At 34.7% G+C, this 18455-nt stretch overlaps 1 protein-coding gene across 1 annotated transcript in view; it reads left to right on the forward strand.

Annotated features, from left to right (window-relative positions):
• LOC150106679 (heat shock 70 kDa protein 4L-like) overlaps nucleotides 1–18455 on the forward strand; it is a 371849-nt gene that overhangs the window by 123434 nt on the left and 229960 nt on the right. Inside the window, exon 6 of the mRNA XM_090392631.1 lies at nucleotides 13751–13995. Coding sequence (XP_090248757.1) covers nucleotides 13751–13995 — 245 coding nt within the window. The remainder of the gene's footprint in view (nucleotides 1–13750; nucleotides 13996–18455) is intronic.

An 18455-nucleotide genomic window follows, 5' to 3' on the forward strand; every position in this document is an offset into this window, starting at 1 on the left:
GTGAATAATGGATATCCTGCAATGAGCCTTCTGACTGTGTGGAGATGGAGATACCTGTATAATAATCTCTGGTGGAATGTCCTGCCTTCAACCATTCACACCCTTGCATGCTCCGGCTTTACAACAGTGCCAAATAGGGAACTTATGTGGCTTTTATTCCTCCTTTTCATGGTCATGCTACTCTCTATGGGCAATGACTATGTTGAACAGTAAGCAGCACACTCTACTCATTCTACTCATTTGACAAGCCTTGCAGTGCTCAAACATCTCAGGCTTCAAGATCATTTGTAATAAGTGTCCTGAACAATGATCTCCTCAGTATCCTTGATTACAGACTATGAGACAAGAACTACAGCCTTTTCTTTTAGTCTTGTTGAGCTCCCTAGAGTTCAACATTCTTGGTTGTGCTCAAAAGATGTGCTCTGAACTAACTGTGCCCTCTTTATCATCTATTCACTAAACTGTACTCAGCTAGAAACCCATATATAACCAGTCCCCCCCCCCAAAAAAAAAGGAGATAAAGGTTTGCTATTGACCTGTTGCTCTCATTATCAGTTTTGCCAAAAAGTAATGGAGAATGTTATCAATGGTCAGCTTCTTCAACACCTTGAGAACTGCTAACTAATTAGTGACCACAAGTACAGATTTTTCAAATCTAGATCCACAGGAGATTTCCTGGCCTGTGTCACACATCTTTGGATCTCTTCCATGGAAAGGTTCGGAGAAACCTGTGCCATTGCTCTTGACATTTCCAAGCTTTTGATAGGCTCTGGCATTGAGAGCTTCTCAACAAATTACCATCATTTGGACTGCCTGCATTCTTGTGTAAATGGATTTGCCAGTTTTCTTTTGGACCTCTCCTTATGTATAATGGTGGATTGTGTTCTCTCTCTTTAGACTTTCCTGTCAATGCCAGTGTCCCTCAGGGTTCTATCATTTCACTTAACCTATTTACAGTTTTGTTGATGATAGCACACACACTACTCCTACTCAACAAGCCTTGCAGTGCCTAAACATTTCAGGCTTCAAGGTCATATGTAATAAGTGCCCTGAATACGGATCTCCTTGGTATCCTTGATTGGAGGTGAAAGCAACCTAGTCAACTTCAGTGCTTTCAAAACACAGTTTTGCTCGTTTTCTTGTAAATAGAAAAAGGCCTCACATCTCCACTTACTTTTGATAATGCTCAGCTCATCACTCAAGAACAGATCTCCCATCTTGGACTGATTTTACTCCCAAACCTTTCATGGCACAATCATATCACTTCTATAGCATCATCAGCTTTCAAAAAACTTGGCATCCTTTTCTGCTCAAGATGGTATGTCTCTGCTGAAAAGTTACTTATTTTATATAAATCCCAAATCCAACCAACATTGGAATACTCCAATGTTGGTTGGATAGGTGTACCATCCCAAACATTAGATTTGGTGTACCACCCCAAATCTCTTGCTTGGGGTGGTACACCTAAGACCTCTAAAAATTCTTGATTCTTCAAAAAAGGGCAGTTTTCAGTTAATTAATGACACTTCTCTTGCAGACTCTCTTGAGCCACTTTCCCACAGAAGATCAGTTCCTTGATTGTTACAGATATTTCCATGGCCGTTGTTCAACAGAACTGGCATTTATTATTCCTCCCATTTCTGCCAGATCTACAAGAACTTCAGCAACAGTTGCTTAACATCTCTTTACAGATGAACTGCATGCTCACCAAACCTGTTACTCCCATTCATTCCTTCTACTTCGATCCTGTGAAACAGCCTCCCCCCATGAAGCATTTCCAAAAGACTACAATCTCCAGTTCAAGAAAAATATCAACAGATTATTCTACTCCTGGCTCTGCCCCCACACACAGCATTTTTTTTGCTATAGGCTCTTCTGCCTTTTGGGTATGGAAGAAATAAAATAATAATAATAATAATATTCTATTCAAAATTTCCACTCACTTTTCAGTCTGTGATTTAAAGAAGAGGTATACCAATGCAGTTCACCAAAAAATTCAGCATACTTGTTGCTTGACACAAGAACTGCAGCCTTATTCTCAGGCTACATTGAAGCATACAACAAATGCAAATCTAATTTTGAAATAGCATAATGCTAGACACTCAGCACCTCTTCAAATGGTAAGTATGCATTGGGGTTCCCCTTTCAAAGACTATTGAGTGCAATCTCTACTCATCTCTATTTCCATATCTCTCCTCCACCTCCCCAGAAACGACTCAACTGCAACAAGAGGGAATCCAATTAATTGATGTCATTTTCTTCTTACAGATTCTCTCTCTCTCTCTCGCTCTCTCACATAAACATCATGTTTCTGCTTTTTGCATCTTCTGTAGGTATAACTACAGACAGTGTTTTTCTCTTTTAAGACTGCATGAACACACATCTTTCATACATTCATTCATTCATATTTGTGATGAAATTTGAACCCAGCCTGTTGATTTGACTCGACTGCAACAAGAAGGAATTCAATTAATTTATGTCATTTTCCTCTTAGAGATTCTCTCTCTCTCTCTCTCTCTCTCACACACACACACACACACACACACACACACAAACATCCTGTTTCTGCTTTTTGCATCTTCTATAGGTATAACTACAGACAGTGTTTTTCTCTTTTAAGACTGCATGAACACGCATCTTTCATACATTCATTCATATTTGTGATATGAATGAATGTATGAAATTCACTATCCACTTAGCCAACTAGGCCAGCATTTGATTTTGTTTTGCATCTTAGTTTTTATTCTCTCTCAGACCAATTAAGATCCAGTTCTTTGCTGGATCTTAATTGGTCTGAGAGATGTTTAATGTTTAATTCTAAAGAATTAAACACGAAACTGTTCATTACAGTTTTATTTATTTATTTTATTTTTAATATACAGTGATACCTCAAGCTAACGAGTGATCCTGCTAACGAATGTTTTGGCTAACGAAGATTTTTTGCTGTTTTTTGGACTCGGCTAACGAATGTTTTAGTGGATGCACGCGCTAACATAAAGCAGCAAACATGAATGGTCGAGCCATTCCAGGAGCTTATCTTTTCCATCTGTATGTGTGTGACAAAGAAATGAGCTGACCACATCACATAGGGGAGACCTACTAACCCGACTGGCTTGTTTATGTTCCAAAGATGTTTTGATGCAACTTCATTTACCAGTCTGACTCTGAGGGAATTCTGGAAGGATCATTATCATATCCTTCATGCTATTCAAGTCATTGCCATGGCATGGGACAAAGTGTCAGTTAGGACACTTAATGCTGCCTGGCAAAAGTTATGGCCAGACTGCTGCAAGATAAGAAGTGCTGTTTCCAGTGTTCAAGATGCTGCTGAAAATGCTGACATTCAGAGCCGACCCTAGGGTCTTTGCTGCCCGCATGCAATGTCTATCTAAGTGCCCCTGTAACGATCCAGGCGTGTGTGGTTCTTTTATGATAATAAAAATTTAAATTATTTGAAATTTCTTAAATAAATTTTGAGAGAACAGCCACACGTTGGTTTGCTAAATGTAACGAACCAGGAGTGTTGACTAGGCAGGATAATCATTAAAAACCCGAATATTCAAAAAATTCTCAAAAGTTGAAGCAAATTTTGATAAAGCCACTTCTTTAATCGTTGAATATAATGATACAGGGATTATAGCCTTCTCACCGACCCAAATCACTAACAAAATTAAAATGAATTTTAATTAAAGTTAAAATTTATTTGAACTAAAGTTTAAAAAATTCTTGCATTTTACTAAATTCTTAGTAAGTTGTAAAAATTTTTTAATAATTTTTATAAGTGGAACTATCTTTTAGGAAAATAAAAGAAACTCGAGATAGATGAGAAAATAAGAAAAGAATTCAGAAATAATAATTAGAACATTTTATTAATATTAATATAAGTATTCAAAAAATAAAATCTTTACAGAATAACAGAAAATAAATTAAATTACATAAATATACTTGAAATTTTTTTATTAAAATTTTAGGGTTCTTGATTTCATATTCACCAAATTAGAGGTAATGGTGTTAACATCTAATTCCGCACATACATCATTTTCAATAGCTATTAATGCCAAACTAACAAGCCTTTTTTTGTGACATACTTGTTCTTAAGTAGGTTTTAATCAATTTCAACTTGGAAAAGGAACGTCACCACTCGCTACACTAACAGGTAAGGTTAATAGTATTCTTAAAGCAATTGAAAAGTTAGGGAAAGATAAATTATTGGACACAATAAAATTAAGAATATCGAAAGGGCTTTTGAATATTTAAATTATCCTCCTGAAAAATATCCCGGAAAGCACATAACTCATCATATAGTTCTATTGCATTCACGTTTTTATTGTCGCAGTCCTTGAAGAGAATCTCTAAATCGTCACAAATTTTTCGTAAATCTTCGTTATTAATTTGTAGTAATCTATACAAGAAACTGAAATTATCATATCCTTTAGTTGTTCAAAACGTTCTATTAATGAACACATTGCAACATCTAGAAGTGTATAAAACACATTCACTCTAAATTTATCTTCTGGCGATTGTGGCGTTTCGTCATGATGCTTGTAGTCAAATTGTCGTGGCTTCTTTCGTCGTGAAACTTCTGTACCAGTTTTAAATTCTTGTTCTCCATCCACCTCTTCACTCAGTTCTTTTGCCGTTTTTAGAACTTCTTTAAAATTTGTATCTGATCGATACTCTTGTAAGAATATTTTTAAGTTTTTGATAGATTCTAAAGCAAGCGTAATGTTCATATTTTTGTCTTGAAGCATTTTACTCACAGGTTTAAGAGAACAAATAAATTTGTAGTCCTTCATTTTAGCACATAATGTTTGTGCTTCATGCTGAGTTTCTTTATTAAAATTTTCATTATTTAAAATTTCAAAAAGTGCATCGTAAATTTCTCCTAACTGATATTGTAGATGGCGGATTGCATTAATTTTACTTTCCCATCGCGTTTCTGATGATTGTTTCAATGTTAAATTTTTTACGAACTTTAAAATAATTGCCCAACGTTTGTAAGAGAATGAAAAGAAATTATATATTTCTTGAATAATTGCAAAGAAACTAATTGTATCTGCATTCACTTTGGCTGCATCGTTAATGATTAAATTTAGAGTATGAGCAGCACATGGCACGTAAAAAGCTCGAGGATTTTTGTTCAAAAGCAAATTTTGGAGCCCACGTTTTTTCCCTTTCATATTTGCCCCATTGTCATGCCCTTGATCTCACATGTCTTCAATGGGAATATTCCATTTTTCCAGTTGTTTTCCACTATTGTTGCACATAAACCATGTCCTGTGGAATCTGATATATCTGCAAAACCTAAAAAGTTTTCCCTGATCTTGACAATTCCATTGTCACAGGAAACAAAGCGAATAATAATGGTCATTTGTTCTGTTTTACTTGCATCAGGTGTGCAGTCTAAAATTATGGAATAATATTTAGATTTTCGAATTGATAATAAAATTGTATCCCTGATTGCATTACTTAAAGTTTCCAATATTTCATTTTGACTGTCTTTACTCAAATAGTGTACTTTATTGTTTTCTTGTAGGGTCCTTTCAACATGATTTTCTAACAGGATCATACTTCACAAACAGTTCGACTAATTTTAAAAAATTGCTGTTATTCCTTTCATATAATTTATCAGATGATCCACGAAAAGCTAAATTTTGGCTACCAATTAATTTTATAATTTTAATCAAGCATTCTAAAACACTCGTCCAATGTTTCTTTTCCATTTCATACATGCTTTGAGTCTGGCAATCAATAGTAGTTTTGTTTTTTAAATTTTTATCAAGTTCCTTCCATTTTAAGAAATTTTTCATGTGAGCTAAACTAGTCTCATGTCTATGCAAAGTTGTACTTACATTTCTCCAATCGTTATAACCTTCTACAAGACTACTTGATTCGGTAGGTGCGAAAAGTTTGCAAGAAAAGCAAAAAACAGAATTTAAAGTTTCGGAATAAATGAGCCATGTTCTTGGCACGAGCTTCCCATTTTCCATTTTTCTATTATAATACGTATCGCCAAATTTACAACCATATGTATCTCTGGGATATTATATTTTTCTTTTGAACAGGCCCCATTTCAATTAAAACAACTCATAATTTTTCATCAATATGTCCCCATTCACCTGGATCTTCTAAATTTACAGAGACTAACAATGTGTTAGTTTCGTGGTTAACTACAACTAAATCTTCTCCTAACTACTTAAGAATAAAGAACTAATAAGCTAATAAGCCCGGTATTGTACTACGTACTAGGATCACTTGCATTGGCTAATGCTAGTGTTGCCGATACTTTATAGTTTACTATATTCGGCAAGAAACTCTCTGATTCTGATCTTTGAGTTTCTTATTCGGTTTTAAAACTATGCGGGATTTAATATCCCCTTAATTTAACTTCTCCTAACTGTTTTTCACTTAAATCTTGTGTCTTGTTATCTTGTTCAACAGTTGTAATAGTACTTTCATTCAAACTGGATGATGTGCATGGTTCGTCAACTCTGATTTCTGATGTATCGAGTTGATTACAATCTGCATCAGAATCTTTTAATATTTTAACAAATTTATTAAGAGCCCCAGTTTGTTTCTTAATATCTGCTTCTTTTGCAGCATGACGCTTACGATTTTGTGCAGCAGATAACTTTTTTTTTTAATTTTTGATTCCATTTCTATTTTATACCAACAAGAAATTATTACACAACACGACACAGAGACGAAACAATAGTCCACGCTGCGCTACTGTCAGTAGCCTATTGAGATGTGTACTGTTATAAATCTACTGTTGCTATCCTGTCATTACTGCAACATTGTAAAATTTTATTATTATTTTAACTTTGTATACTTGTAATTTCTATTAATTACTTGTGATGTCTTTTTTCTTTACTTTATACTTTATTCTCCTTTATTCTAATGTAGCTGTGCGCGCTTTCTCTCTCTCTCTCTCTCAGAATCTCTCTTGTTTATATTATTACGTGCTATGTTTACAAGAAAGTCAAATAACATTTATTTACATTAGTATGAAATGTACACGAATTTAAACATTAGGGAGATTGCTTTCTCTATCCTTCTATAAAAACTCTTGAGCAAAATTTAGAACCTTTTTTCTTCAACTTTAAAATACTTTAACACAAAACGTTATCTACTCTCAGTTTACAAATTTTACTTATTAAACTCCAAGCTTACTCGCAAAGAGGTTACCTAAATCTCTCTGTTAAGTTATCTTTACAAATTTGATATCAACTTCTAACATGCCAATTGATTCTCTTAAGGACACTTCTTTACCTTATTAAACATTAAACATATATCTTAAAAGTCTTTCTAATACAACTATAAGAGGAATTATATAAAAGTTTTGAACTTACAAAGGCTCTTTATCTCACAATTAGTCAAAAGTCTTTCACTAAAAGTTCTATGGAAATTCTTTCATCTCAGATCTTCATCTGGAATTTTGGCTTCGGCTATATCAATCAGGAATGTAGCAGGACTTGTACAGTTCCGGAAAAATGTTATTCTCCCACGGTGAAAAGAAAAACTTACGAGCGAAGGTACTTCGGGAAATTTGACTTGCCTTTTCTCCTCTACTTGGGCTCGCCGAAAATGCCTGGACGACTGCTGTCTCAAGTAGCTTGAATTGCCGCCTCTAAGAAACTGAAAATGCTACCTCCAAGAAAAATGAAACTGTTGTCAGCTGTCAATCAGGATCCCTCTGGAGTGGAAACTTTTCTCTTCTATGGCGTTTGGGACTTCTCCTTTTGGCAATTTGAAAGCCCTGTCTGTGGCCTAGAAGTCGTTTCTCTCTAGCGACATCTTGAACCGAGAAGCTCCTTTCTGGAAGTGGAAAACTCCTCTCTCAACCAACGTCTGGATCTGGGATGCTCTCTGACGATGTCTGGAACAAGCAGCTCTGTCTCTCTTCAGCAACTGGGACCGAACAGCTTTAGCAATGTCTGGAACTGAGCTGCCTCCTCTTTGACAGCATCTGGAACCAGGCAGCCTCTCCTGTCTCTCTGTGGACGTCTCTGGAACTGGGCCCCCCTCTACTTCTGTAACAATCTCTGAATTCGTGCAGCCCCTTCTGTTTGCTTCAGTCCCTTTTTATTATACCTCCTCTGAGACCTTGCATGAAGTTTGGAAACTCCCAAAGAATCAGTATGATTCTTTCGTCTTAAGTTTCAAGTTCGGCACACCTTTTGTTCTCCTCTGCTTTCTTTTAATTAAGTTGCTGGCCATCGGAAAGTTGTTTGAACCTTTCTGACTGACTTAGCAGATGTTTACACTTAGAGCATGCAAGCCTTTCTCATACAAACAAATTTTAATAACAGTCTTTCTAATGCTGTCATGTAGATCTATTACATGCAGCTTCGGTGATATAAACATTGCCTTTGTTTTTAACACTCTAACATATTCTTATTAAAGCAGTATATACAGTTAACTTCCAGAGTGTTATTTACAATAACATCTAAAACACTATACAGAGACAAACGAAGTTTATTTTTACAATATTCACATGGGACTTAACCTAAGTAAACAATCGAATGTAATGTGCTTTGGAATATTTAAACTATAATCGAGTTTTTACAGTACCATATGACTGGTTACGTAGCAACAAATGTTTTGTATGAAAATTCGTTTCTGCGCATAAAAACCGTTCACCGTTTCACTTTAGATTCTGGAGGCAAGCATTTAGCCTGCTCTTGCTGCAAAATTGTAAACAGCCGGCAATATACAATTTTTTAAAAATTTTTATCCGGCCTTATTTATTTTAATATTGATCATTCTAAGAATTTTTTGTTTTTATGATAAAAATTTTGTTTCTTAAAAATGAACTTATGACCCATGCCCTGCGCCCCCTTTGTAGCAGCACCCGTATGCTCTGCATGCCCGCTTCCGCCGGCCCTGCTGACATTATAGATAAGATAGTCTCCTTGGGAAAAGCATTACATTTGGAGGTAAATGAAGAAGATGTAGAAGAATTAGTTGAAGAACACTCAAAAGATATGAGAACAGAAGATCTTCGAGAGTTAAAAAAGCAACTGAATCAGGAAAGAGACAAGGAAGATAAAGAGTGCTCATCAGAGGAGAAGGAGGACAGCAATAAAAAGGGAAGAATGCCAACAGATGACATTAAAAAAATGCTGCACTACTGTTAAGAGTTTCAATCTTTGGCTACAAAGTGGCATCCCAACAAGCTGAAATGAACAGACTTTGTGCCTTGGTTGAAGACAAGTGTCTGAATCACTTTAAAAACATTCTGAAAAAAAGAGAAGTTCAATCAACTTTGGACAGATTTTTGACTTCTCCTTTAGCAAAGAGACAGAGGCCAGCTACTGAAGAAGAGGAGACTTACCTTGAATAAACTTTGAAAATTTGGAAGAAGAATAGTAAAAACATTGTGTACATATTTTCAGTTTAACAAAGTGTATATAATAGTGTAAAGATCGTCAGTTTTTCATTCTACTTTCCATTCTCCTTCATCTAATTGGGTAGTTGTTCAATTCAGCCTTTGGTCAGTTTTTGCCCTTTTATAGTGTCCTTTTTACTATTTTATAAAACTTATCTTTAAATAGTAGACAGCATCCAGAACGAATTAAACGATTTTCTATAGAAACCTACGGGAAATCGCGTTTCGGCTAACGAATGTAATTCCAGAACAAATTATCTTCGTTAGTCGAGGTATCACTGTATATCAAATCCCCACATGGAAGGTTGAAAAAAACCTATAGTACAAGCAAGATGCTAAGGAAAATGAAGGAATCTGTTTGAGTGTTTCTTGAAAAGCTAAGTGTTTTGATGTTTGGGGAAAAAACAGTGAGAGAGAGAGAGAGAGAGAGAGGGGTTGTGTGTGTGGGGGAGGGGGGGGGGAAGACTGTTCCAAAGAACAGCATTTGGGTTCCCATTTCAAAGGCTATTAAGTGATTGGAAGTTTATTTTTATTTATTTAATTTTTTTTCAACTTGGTTAGACTATAATAAATTTAGTTTAATCCTTTACCCAAGTGTAAGCAAACAAAGTTTGTGCCTGAAGTATCTTTAGGACTGAGGCAACTCGTAGTAAAGGTGGACCAAGCTCTCATCACTCCTTGTCTCAGTATCTCCCATAATGCAAAGCACATCTCCTTGCACCAAGGGTACTGTTAATTCCCTGGAACATTCCTTCAAGATACATCGTGATATATTGTCAAGTCCTATTATTTTATTAACATTAAGTTTACTTAATTCCTCATATATCTCCTGCTCACCCAATCAATGCACCACAATATTCTTATTATCATACATTTTTACAAAACTATTGCAAGTCACTGATATGTGCTTCTGTGTAACAAAAGTTGATCTCACTGATTTATCTGTAAATCCTGATTATAACAATATATTTAATGTGTCCAAGACAAATTTTTAATGCGAATTTCACCCACAAAAAAAATCTTTAAGCCTGCATGTTAGTTCTGTGTCTTAGTAATCATTAAATAATCTGGTTTCCATGCTCTAAAGCAGCGCTTCCCAAACTGTGGGCCACAGTCCCCCCCCCCTCGGGGGATGTAAGTTTTGTTGAGGGGGCCGTGAAATAATGAAAACAAATTTAAAATGTTTTAAGACTAAGTAGATTTTTTTTAATCTTAAAAAAAATAATAAAAATCTTAATTTTTATTATTTATTATTTCTTTTTTTGTTCTTTTTTATATTTAATGGAAAAAATCACACATTGGTGTTGGTTCACAAATTTTGCTTCCTGCGTATTTCGGTGCTTAATGAATATTAGTAAATATATGATTATTCATATAAGTTTCATGATAAGAAGCACAAAAAAGATTACAAATGCAAAATCTTCGATATAAATACAATTATATTAATATATTTCTGCATTATGATTTTTTTTTTTCGATGGGGGCTGTGAAATATTTCAATTTTTCCAAGGGAGGCCTTGCCATCCATAAGTTTGGGAAGCACTGCTTTAAAGAATTAAACATGAAACTTTTTCAGGTCACTTCAAGGTTTTTGCTAAGAAGGGTACTGTAACACACTGGGCAACAAAAATAATTTACCACCTGAAGACTTTCGCAAACATTCATATCTGTAGTGAAATTTGAACCCAGGCTATTAGGTCAGTGACTGATTACAGCAGCTGCATTTCTTACATAAATCTTAGTTAAGACATTATCTCTTGGACCAGTAAAGAATTTAATTCTCTGTGTCATTCAATTTTTTTTTAAAATAAACATATATATTAAAATTATATGAAAGGATGAAAAACTTATAATGCATCAGTACAAGCAAGATGCTAAAGGAAAAAAATTAATTTGTTTTGAGAAGATAGCAAGAGAGGCTGTTTCAAACAACAGAGGTAGGCATAATGAAAGAGAAGGAAGAGAAAATGGTTTGGTAAGTCTGAAGGTGAAAAGTAAAGAGACACTGATATACATATCAGTGTAGACACTGATTTGTATACACAGGTGTATACATATGTGTTGACACCTTATACACATAGCATCTGTATACAAATGCTATGTATATACAGGCATAAAAGAGTGAACACTGCTCATAAAATTACTTAAAGAAGAGGCAAAAAGAAGAGATAGAATGTTCAGGAGAAGAAGAAAGTGGATCTATGAGAGAAAAATATCATCAATTAACTACATTCTCTCTTGTTACAGAAGTGTCATCCAGGAGTGGAGGGGATGGGGATATACGCAGTAGAAAGGAATAGAGACCACTTAATAGCTATAATAAATTTAGTTTAATCCTTTACCCAAGTGTAAGCAAACAAAGTTTGTGCCTGAAGTATCTTCAGGACTGAGGCAACTCGTAGTAAAGGTGGACCAAGCTCTCATCACTCCTTGTCTCAGTATCTCCTATAATGCAAAGCACATCTCCTTGCAGGCATGTATAATGCTATGCATTAAGGGAAGGGCCACTACCTAGACTGGTTTCGACCTTTATTGAGGTCTGATCAGTGGGAGCCAGACCCAGAAGTGGTGATACTAAGGCAGAAGCAATGGAGAGGTCATATTTACCTATACGAGTTGCCAAGAGGTGTACCACCTAATTATTAAAGTACTCTGTTAGAGAAAGATGTTGGAAGTTTATTTTCCACTTGGTTAGACTATAACCAAGTGGAAAATACTTGGTTATAGTATTTTCCTTAAAATATGTCTCCCATCATGGAGACATATTTAGCGATTATAACTATGCTACCTAACAGGACAGCCAATGCTACTCTTGATTTGTAGATGATGTCAGAGTTGAGAAATGAGCAAATCATTCCAATCATTAGAAGAAATATTAATATCATCCAATGTAATTTAAAGTAAAGAAAAACTAAATGAACTGTTACTACTAGCTGACAAACATGATACTAATATTATCTGAAACCAAACTTCGACAAACCAGCAGACTAAACATTAAAAACTATCAGAATCATACGACAAGATTGGCCTACTGACCAAAATGGAGGAGGGCTTCTGACACTAATTCAAAAGTTGCCATATAAAGTTGTTGAACTAGATATAGTAGTAGAAGGAACTGAAATACAAGGAATCCAAATACTGGAACCAAGTAAAAAGCCATTAAACATATTCAATTGTTATCATCCTCCAAACAAACCTGGACCAAATCTTTCCAGCCTATCCCATCTCATTGAAGAAAACTCCATTATCTTAGGAGACATGAATAGCAAACACCTGTTATGGGATTCTATAGAAATAAACTCAAGAGAAGAAAACCTGAATAATTTCTTAGATGAAACAGGACTAATAACTCTCAACAGTGCAGAACCCACTTATGGTACAAAAGATGCTCTAGATATTACTGCAGTGTCTCCAGATCTTCATGACAAATCTATTTGGTCTGTCTTGGAACCAGTAGGAAGTGACCATACCCTAATATTAACCCAAAATGACCAAACCCACCCAAAAAAAGAAGGCAAATTGGAAGGAATACAAGTATGAAGGAAACAAAATGCTGAAAGATCACACATATCATGATGTGATGACCTGGACCAGTGGTTCCCAACCTTTTTTCCACTTGCATACTCCTTTTAAACCCATTTCTATAAATTATACCCCCTTTTTTTAAAAATAGCTGTTTTTAAATACTGACACTTTTGTTCAGTGCCTAACTTAATATAAAATAGTTTACTTTACTTGTTTCTCTGCCATTACTGATTATTTTTTGTGTCGGTTCCCAACTGGTATCGATTATTTTTTGTGTCGGTTCCCAACTGGTGGTAAGCATCCCCCCTGGGGGGGGTGGATGCTTACCACCAGTTGGGAACCGATGACCTAGACAAAGACTACATAACTTGGAAGAATACTATCTCCTAAATGCAGCAAAGAAAAGTATTCCAAACAGCTAAAGGAGAAAAGTTATTTCAAACTACACAAAGGTTCACCAGGAACTTGGCAGTAAAATAACTAAAAGAAATGAATTATTTAACATTTTAAAAATTGGAAGCTCTCCAGAATGAAGTTGCTGTGATATATTCATGACAGTTTAGTTTTTAATTTTTTTAACAGTAATTAAAACTAATAGTCATCATTGGCCTGCATGCCAAGTTTCTTTCTAACACAACATCCTAACTCTGAATTCATTTTTTATAATTATATATTAATTCACTTCAGATTTATTACTCCTATGTTAAATATAAATTGAAAGATCAACTATTAAGAAACTAATCAGTTTTCTTAATAATTAATAATTGATTCAAAAATTTGGTTATCACTAATGTAAAGCATTACTGAAATGAAAATGTTTTTATGATTTTTCAGATGTTAGCTACAGTTTGGGATACAGATGTTGGTGGTCGTGATTTTGATAATGCAATGGTACGTTTCTTTGCTGAAGAATTTTGCCATAAATATAAACTAAATGTGATGTCAAATCGGAGGGCTATCGTGCGTCTGCTTCAAGAATGTGAGAAATTGAAGAAACAGCTTAGTGCTAATCCTCAGGAATTGCCTCTAAATATAGAATGTTTTATGGATGATAAAGATGTTAGCAGTCGAATGGGAAGGTGAGTTTCATGTTGATTTTCTCTTACCTTTATGTTTGTGGGGTATGGGATGCTAGTATTCTTTTTATCTGTTGGGGAAGGGTATATATAGCCATTGGCTAAAACGGTGTTTTATATGTGATTGAATTCTGTGGTGAGTAGTGTTATCAGAGCAACTTAATTTTTCCTGTGGAATAGGGTTTTTATAGTGTTGTATTGTTGGGAGGAGGGTGTGATATGACTGTTGATGAATGTATTTACTTGTGTGTACCCGCATGGATTTTCTGTAGACAGTAAAGGCCAAAAATCTATCTGATTGCCTTGTATTAAGGTGTTTAGGAATACTTGTGAATTGGATCCTTGGATATTGACTGCTCACATTGGAAAAGACAATATTTATGGTGTTCAAGCCATATGTCCAAATTGCAAGCATGTCATATACTTAATGTAGCCAAATAGGTTTGTTGGTGAAGGAGGAGAGTTTAAGGCATTTGTTTCAAATGTCTATAAAAAGTTTGCTGGGGAGGAGAACGGGGGGGGGGGTGTTGGCTGTGTCTTCTGTTTATTTGTAGAATTTTTCCTTGTCAAACGAAATAGCCTGAGTTCATAGTGATCTGAAACAGGACCGAGATATTGGGTGGAAATTCTGCTTTTGAATTAGAGGCAAGGTGCCTTTAAGTAGGATATTCATGAAATTGGAGGAGACATCAAAGCTTACCATTGGGTCTTTGTTGAGGAGGGCAAGGTCTTATATACTGGACTTAAAACAGGCTCTTTTTTTATATCTGTGATAAGGTGTTTCTAGTAATAAGAGAGAGCACTTTGGCTAGTTTGTAGGTAGGTGAGTCTATACTGTCTACAGTTGGGCATAGTAGTATTTCCTCTTTATGGATTTTTGGAAATCCATATATTTGGGGAGGATCCAGTGATAAGATATTTAAAACTAGAGGTGACCAGGCTGCTTCAGGCTGCCGGAATTGTAGTTAGTTGGTCACCTCTGCTGGCCAGGATGTGATATTTTTAGGATCGCATGGACGGTTGTGATCTATTTGTTGGTGGGATCATAGTTAAATTGGTGGTAGGTAGATTGGTCTTTAAGAAGAATAGTTATTTTTTATTGTAATCTTGAATGGTTTAGAATTGCAGTTTCATTGCCCTTATCCATTTACAGGATTTTTTTTTTTTTTTTTTTTTTGTTATTTTTAAGAATTAGTAGAGATTTGTGTTCTCTGTTGGGCGGGTTATGTTTGAGATGTTTCACTTGTGACAGCACATTGGCTCTATCTAGCCTTATGTTGCTGGTCTCACTGGAGAGAAGGGTGTAGATTCCATGCTTAATTTGGATCATGGAATCGTTAGTCAGTACATATCTGGGCATGATGGCAAAATTTTGTTGCAACTTAGTATGGTTATGGCATCTGCTTTGATGGTAGTGGAGGACAGGTTAACTACGTTGTTTTCAGGCAGTCTTAGAGGTTTTGGAAAATTTTTCACAAGGTTGGTGAACTTTTAGATGTGCCAACTTTTTTACTTTTCTTGAATTCCTTGTCAGCTGATGCTTTGGAGACATCTAAAAGGGATGTCCAAAGGCTGGCATTCAGTGTGGCTGACAGCTCTGCTTGTAGTGTGAGAATAGTTTCATTAGTTACTTAAATATAAAGAGCTAATAAGCTTCATTTCAGCAATGTAAACATTATTTTAATTAAGGGGATATTAAATCCCACCTTGTTTTAAAACCGAATAAGAAACTCAAAGATTGGAATCAGAGAGTTTCATGCCAAATATAGTAAACTATAAAGTATCGGCGAAGTACGTAGTACAATACAGGACAACTCGTAGCAAAGGTGGTAAAGTTCTGATCGCTATTCTTAGGTATTTTCCATAATGTAAAAACACATTTCCTAGGAAATGTATGCTGTTATTACATTATGGTGGGAGGTCACTACCCAGACCGGTTTCAGCCTTTTTTGAGGCTTCATCAGTGAGTAGCTAGACCAAAAATACCAAATTGTATAGTGAAAAGAACTTATACTCTGCTATACGAGTTTCCAAACAGGTTCAACCATTAAGTTACTTAAATATAAAGAGCTAATGAGCTTCATTTCAGCAATGTAAACATTATTTAAATTAAGGGGATATTAAATCCCACCTTGTTTTAAAACCGAATAAGAAACTCAAAGATTGGAATCAGAGAGTTTCATGCCGAATATAGTAAACTATAAAGTATCGGCTATCACTAGCGTGAGTTAATGCAATTGACCCTAGGAAAAAAAAAAAAAAAAGAACAGTACTTGAACTTCCACACCCATTTACTTCATAACCTATATCATTGTAGTTATTCGGTACTGTTTTTTATTGCACCATACTGTATTAATCTCTGAAAGTGCCAATTTAACTCTCATAAAATATTGGAAATAATTCAAAATTTTTAGTTATTATTTAATTGACGTTGTCAATTTCCTGAACCATTATCATCTATGATAATCAATGTTTAAGCCTAAACACTAGGATTAAATGGTTACTGTGATATTCTGACAGTGCCATAAAAAATTATAGAATTTGTTAACTCCAATATATTTCTTCCTTATTACAAAGATATCATCAAGAAGACAATAAATGATCTATTAGCAGCATTCAAATTTGATATGAGTCATGTAACATGTTTACTTACTTGCTATGTATGACTTGGTTACAGCTGAGTAAAGAAAAGGAATTCATTATTAACGTTCAAAGGAAATATTGGTTAGTTTTATTTAGTTTATTATGGAATTACATAAATCATTCATTAAAATAAAATAAATAAATAAAAAAAACTGAATTGTTAACATGATTATTTCCCACAATTCGAAGATGGGCTTGCAATCAGAATAGTTGATATTCTGACAGTGCCATAAAGTTTAACATGTTTTAAGGGATGGGATAAGGAATTGAATTGAAATGTATTTGAGTGCAGATTATTGATTTGATTCCAAAGAACTGTGTCTAGTGTCAGTGGTGATTAATAGGCATGCCAGACCAATCAGATTCCAAGAATTTGATATAATCCTGATGTTCCTAGACTCGATTTAAATTTGCAAAGAAACATGATATTTGTAATGTTACTTTATGATAGGGTATGGCAACTCTTTTTACATCTGATCACAGCCTGGTTGAAGGATGATATTTATCAGTAATTTTCTTAATGATGGCTTGGTTATATCTATAAATGGTCATGTAAGTTTTATTATGTTTGATACTTTCACCAGAAAAGAATCAACAGAACAGAGCAAACACAGCATATAAGAGTTTTGATAATAACTACCTTTTGTGATTGATGATGGTTTGAAAATGAATGGGTATAGAGAATGGATGAGGCTTTATCATGTGGATGTGTGTAATTTGGAGCTCCTATAAGGCATTTTATTTATTTATTTATATGGTATTTTTTTTAGATTAGATTTTTTTTTACCGATTTTATTGTATTCACTACATTTACTAATGTATTTTAAGATATACTGTTAAATTAAGAAAGTTTTTAAAAACGGTACCAAAAGCCTGACAGAGCAATAGAACAGCATAGAAAGTTAAGGATGATGATGATAGCATGGAACCCAGAAACAAGTACTTATATTGATGACGTAAATGAACAAAAATGAATGTATGAAATTTCAAGATTAAAAGGAATTATTCAAAAATTGACCAGGGAGTTGGAGAAAACAGAAAACAATAACCAAGACAGGAAAAGAAATATAAAGAGGACAATAGCAGGAAGGAAAGCACAGAAATTCTTAAATTATCAATGAATAATAATAATGATGTAAGTCATTTAAAATATAAGAAAAAAGAAGTCATGTGGTATGGTGATATCATCAGTAATTAAATTTGCATTTGGTATTGGAGTCACTACATCAAGCTTCTCTGGAAATAAAGCATGTAACAAAGGCAATAGTGAAACAAAAAAGAAAAGTAAAAGAAGTGGTAGTAGTGTTTGTCGGAACTAATGATTTAAGTAGTGATCATATAGTATGTGAGAGGATATGAAAAGAGACTGATGGAAGAAGCAAAAAAGAAAAGAGAAAATAAACATGGTTTTTTATTACTGAGATATGAGCGTAATAAGTTAAATAGGAGGATGATGATAGCAAATGATTACACAGACTATTTGGAAAAGCTGGGCACAAGCTTCATGGTAAAAATACTTGATAACAGGATGGTCTGCACTTGAATGGATTTGGCATTTGATGCCTAGAGAAATTATTTATTGGAATGATACCCTAATGCAGAGAATCAGGAAAACTAGGTTATCTTGGGAGGAACTCTGATGATGTGTATATAAGGTCATCTGGGATGTGCAGACATAACAGTGATACAAACATCTATGAGCTATGAATCTGCTGAAGGGGAATGGACTATGCTTTGGGTTTGGGTATTTTGGGCATTTCTGGAGAGGGAAAAGAGAAAGTTGTCCAGCTGGGCCAAGCAAACTATACAGTTAAAAAATA

The sequence above is a fragment of the Typopeltis vanoorti genome, chromosome 5 (assembly GCF_054136105.1).
Source record: "Typopeltis vanoorti isolate ZY-2024b chromosome 5, IOZ_Tvanoo_1.0, whole genome shotgun sequence".
Taxonomy (NCBI): Eukaryota; Metazoa; Arthropoda; class Arachnida; order Uropygi; family Thelyphonidae; genus Typopeltis; species Typopeltis vanoorti.